The sequence below is a fragment of the Mesitornis unicolor genome, unplaced genomic scaffold (assembly GCF_000695765.1).
Source record: "Mesitornis unicolor isolate BGI_N332 unplaced genomic scaffold, ASM69576v1 scaffold3107, whole genome shotgun sequence".
In the NCBI taxonomy this organism is placed as follows: Eukaryota; Metazoa; Chordata; class Aves; order Mesitornithiformes; family Mesitornithidae; genus Mesitornis; species Mesitornis unicolor.
The window spans coordinates 26,499-31,255 of record NW_010196926.1 but is presented as its reverse complement, the minus strand read 5'-3'; the positions used below and the strand labels follow the sequence as shown (position 1 = coordinate 31,255).

General features: G+C 44.4%; 1 protein-coding gene across 1 annotated transcript in view; it reads left to right on the top strand.

Annotated features, from left to right (window-relative positions):
- Window positions 1–372: 372 nt before the first annotated feature.
- The window catches only part of TRIM23 (tripartite motif containing 23), a gene marked incomplete at its 5' end in the record, with an annotated part of 15,550 nt that continues 11,165 nt past the window's right edge, over window positions 373–4,757 (top strand). The window contains 1 exon segment of the mRNA XM_010188624.1: window positions 373–587. Coding sequence (XP_010186926.1) covers window positions 373–587 — 215 coding nt within the window.

Sequence of the window (4,757 nt, the reverse complement as noted above, 5' to 3'; positions counted from 1 at the left end):
GGGCCTCGGAGCGGACTGCGAGGCGGGAGGCCTATATAAGGGAAGGACGACCGCCTCAAAACGGGGAGTTCTCTCGGAGGAAACATAACGCCTGGGCTCCCGAAGGTGGTTAGCTGGCGCCATTGTCTTGTGGATTGTTGGGTGGTTTTCTTTTTCCTTTTTTTTCTCTAAATGGCCGTCGATTTTATATTTTATTAATGCTTTAAGACATTCCAGTCCCCTGCTGTTTTTTCCTGTTACCTCGATGCTGCGTTTGTAGCTTCATAAATGGTTAACTTGGTATGGTATGGTCCACCTTATGTGGACCAAATGGAATGGAATGGAATAATGTAAATGTAAAATAAACAGTGTCCTATGGCTTACTGTATAAAGTTTTGCTTTTTTGTCGGCTCAAAACCAAATATGGTGTATTTTTAAATTATAGGTTCTTGAGTGTGGAGTCTGTGAAGATGTATTTTCTTTGCAAGGCGACAAAGTTCCCCGTCTACTTTTATGTGGCCATACTGTCTGCCATGACTGTCTTACCCGGCTTCCCCTTCATGGCAGAGCAGTTCGTTGTCCCTTTGATCGACAAGTTACTGAACTAGGTAAGAAAATGTAAGCCTAAAGTTCTTAAAATCTGTCAGCCAATGTTATCTAGAAGAGATTGCTAGATATAGATTCTAAATGCTCCCTTAGTGATAATATTTTCAAGTGATGAATGTGCAGTGTTCATTTTCATTCAGAGAAGCTCATAGCACTGTTAAGCACTAGTAAAATAGATATCTTGATAAAATCTTGACTTTCTTTTATCTTCTTGAACCTGAGTTTGCAAGCTTTATACCTTAAAGTATTTTTGTACACCTGTATTTATGAAGGGGCTACTCTATTTTAAATTAGTACTGGTAACTTTACTAACTGACAGCTTTAGGGGGTAAATGAGGCAGATCTGGCAAGAAATAACGGGTAACTGTCAATGAGTGAACAAAAGACTGTTAATGAATAAAAGGCACTTTGACAGTGAGAACAATCTTTTAACAACCCATCTCGGTCTGTATAAAAACTTATGTGCATGTGAGAGGGAGAGAGGAAGAAAAATAGAGAAAGTAAGAAGGGAAAAGGAAAAGAAAGATGAATAGAGAGCAAGAAAAGATATTACCACCTCTGGGATCCAGTGTTGTTGTCGAGCAGCAGTTTTTTATCCGTGGGTGGTGGGTCGATGAAAACTTGGGTAAAGGATTTGTTTTTTATAGTCTCTCTTGTGTGTGTGTGTGATTAGCCAGGTAGTCCAGGTATTGCCTTGTCAATCAGTGGTGCAGGGAGATTACTCCCTTACGTGTGATTGCAAAACACTAACATGCCTCTACATGCAATGCATGTGCTCGATAATCTTTATTTGCATATTTGTAGGTGTCACTTTTAATATGCGTTTGGCCTTAATGAAGCAAAAGGTCATTTGTGGTCACTGAAGAGTGGGTTGGGTCTGGGAGAACATGTCCCAATTCCTTGAGCCCCCTTCCCCCTCCCATGCACATCCTTATCACTTGTCCAGCTTTGTTCGTTCTCGAGTAGCTTCTCAAGGTCTTTTGCTTAGATAGCTTATCTCCACATTCCTCCATTGGCAACATCCTGCCTCTATTTAGTGTCTTTTCATGGTAACTGTTAAGACACTTTAACCTCATACTGTCCAGAACTTTACACATGCCCTTGTAAAAGTCCATCCCCAACTTTCCTGTAAGGCGCCCTTTCAGTTACTGGAAGCCTGCTGTAAGGTCTTCCCAGAGCCTCCTCTTTTCCAGTCTAAACAACAACAACTCTCAGAGCCTATCTTCACAGGAGAGGTGCTCCAGCCCCTTATCATCTTCATGGCCCTCCTCTGGACCCGCTCCAACTGGTCCATGCCTTTCCTGTGCTGAGGACCTTGGAGCTAGACACAGTACTCCATGTGAGATCTCACCAGAGCAGAGGGGCGGAATCACCTCCCTTGATCTGCTGGTCATGCTTTTTTTGATGCAGCCCAGGATACAGTTGGCTTTCTGGGCCTCAAGCACACATTGCCGGCTCATGTTGAGCTTCTTGTCAACTAGCACCTGCAAGCCCTTCTCCTCAGGGCTGCTCTCAAGCCATGCTCCACTCAGCCTCTCTTTGTGCCTGAGATTGCCCCTACCCAGGTGCACGACCTTGCACTTGGCCTTGCTGAACTTGATGCCATTTGCATGGGCCCACCTCTCAAGCCTGCCAGGGTCCCTCTGGATGGCATCCCTTCCATTCAGAGTGTTCACAGTACCACCCAGCTTGGTGGTGTTGGCAAACTTGCTGAGGGTGCATTCAATCCCACTGCCCATGTTGCTGACAAAGTTGTTAAATTGTGCTGGTCCCAGTACTGACCCCTGAAGAATGCCACTCATCACTGATGTCTACGTGGACATGGAGCTATTGACAACAACTCTTTGAGTCTGACCATGCAGTTAATTCCTTATCCACCGGGTGGTCCATCCATCAAGTCCATGCCTCTCCAATTTAGAGACAAGGAATTCATATGGGACAGTGTCAGATGCTTTGCACAAGTCCAGGTAGATGGCATCAGTTGCTCTTCCCTTATCCACCAATATTGTAGCCTCATTGTGGAAGGCCACCAAATTTGTCAGATATTAATTGCCCTTAGTGAAGCCATGTTGGCTGTCACCTCCTTATTTTCCATGTGCCTTTGCGTAGTTTCCAGAAGGATGAGCTCCATGATGTTGGGCACAGAGGTAAAGCCGAACTGCTTGTAGTTCCTTGAGTCTTCCTCTTTTCCCCTTTTTTAGAATGAGAGTTATGTTTCCTATTTTCCAATGGGTGAGAACTTCACCAGACTGACACAACTGCTGAAATATGACTGCTTAACAACTACATCTGTCAGTTCCCTCAGGACTCATGGATGCATCTCATCAGGTTCCATGGACTTGCGCACCTTCAGGTTCCTTAGATGGTCTCGAACCTGATCTTCCTCTGAAGTGGGTGGTTCTTCATTCTCCCAGTCCCTGCCTTTACTTCTGTGACTTGGGTGGTGTGGCTTGAGCACTTGCCAGTGAAGACTGGGGCAAAAAAGTTGTTGAGTACCTCAGCCTTCTCCATATCCCAGGTAACCAGGTCTCCTGTTTCATTCCAGAGGAGTCCTACATTTTCCCTAGTCTTCCTTTTATCACCAACATACCTATAGAAGCTTTTCTTGTTGCCCTTGATGTCCTGGCCAGATTTAATTCTATTAGGGCCTTAGCTTTCCTAACCTGATCTCTGACTGCTCAGACAATTTCTCTGTATCCCTTCCAGGCTACCTGTCCTTGCTTCTACCCTCTGTAGGCTTCTTTTTTGTGTCTGAGTTTGTCCAGGAGCTCCTTGTTCATCCATGCAGGCCTCCTGGTGGTTTTGCCTGACTTCCTCTCTGTTGTGACATATCACTCCTGAGCTTGGAGGAGGTCATCCTTGAATATTAACCAGCTTCTTTGGGTCCTTTTTTCCTCCAGGGCTTTATCCCTCAGTAGTCTGCCAGGCAGGTCCCTGAAGAGGCCAAAGTCAGCTCTCCTGAAGTCCAGGGTAGTGAGCTTGCTGTGTGCCCTCCTCGCTGCCTTGGGGATCTTGAACTTGAACATTATTTTATGGTCACTGCAGTCAAGGCTGCCTTTGAGCTTCACATTCCCACCAGCCCCTTGTTGCTGGTGAGAACAATGTCCAGCATAGCACCTCTCCTCGTTGGTTTCACTATCACTTGGAAAGGAAGCTGTGACTCTTGCCCAAGCCTGTAGCACTGCATGGAATTGTTGTGACCAAAGTGCAGGACCTGGCATTTGGCCTTGTTGAACCTCATACAATTGATCTCAGCCCATCAATCTAGCCTGTCCAAGTGCCTCTGCAGAGCCTTCCTACCCTTGAGCAGATGAACAGTCCCACCCAGTTTGGTGTCATCTGCAAACTTACTGAGGGAGCACTGAATCCCCTCATCCAGATCACTGATAAAGATGTTAAACAGGACTGACCCTAGAACTGGTCAGACTAAAGCCTGCCCAAACCATATTACTTTGTAGACTAGACTAAACCTAGATCTGGGGGTGCGGGTGATGAGAGTCCCTTAATGAAGCTGCCTGTGATTAATCTTCTAGTGGAGAATTTTAAATGAGTATGTATGTGTTGAAGGCATGTGAGCTTTCTAGTGGTTATCTTAAACTAGAATAACATTCTTTAACCAAAAAGATGTAATGGAAATTTTGCCATTTGAAGCCATATATTCTGGAGATTATGTTGACTCAGGCAATGTATTTAGTCAAAAATCTATAAAGTGGTCTTTGTAGAAGAGACTCCTCTTAAAGCCTTTTCCTTGAAGTATCTTGATCTGGGAGAAGAGGTGAATCATTACATGCAAACGGCTTTCTCTGTTCTTCCTGTGTTCAATTAGTGGGTTGGTTGGTTTTGTTTTTTAAATAAATGGACCAGGGAGTGGTTGGGAAGGATGTGCTTATGTAACAGCTTTGGAAGCTCTGGTTTTTGACTTCAGCTGAGCAGGTCTGCTAAGGAAGCCTTTAACTGTTTATGGCTCAGGTGTACTTTCCCTTCCATCAACATGGTACAGGGCTGAAACTATTTTCTATCATTAGAATTTGTTGAACTGGTGTGTGCAGGTGTTGACATCCTTAATGGAATCTTGTGTATTTACAGAACATTGGTATTGTCTGCATTAATGTATTCTTTTGCTAGTGTTTGAGTGCTAAAACTTCAAAACATTGTGCAAGAAAATGTTATGC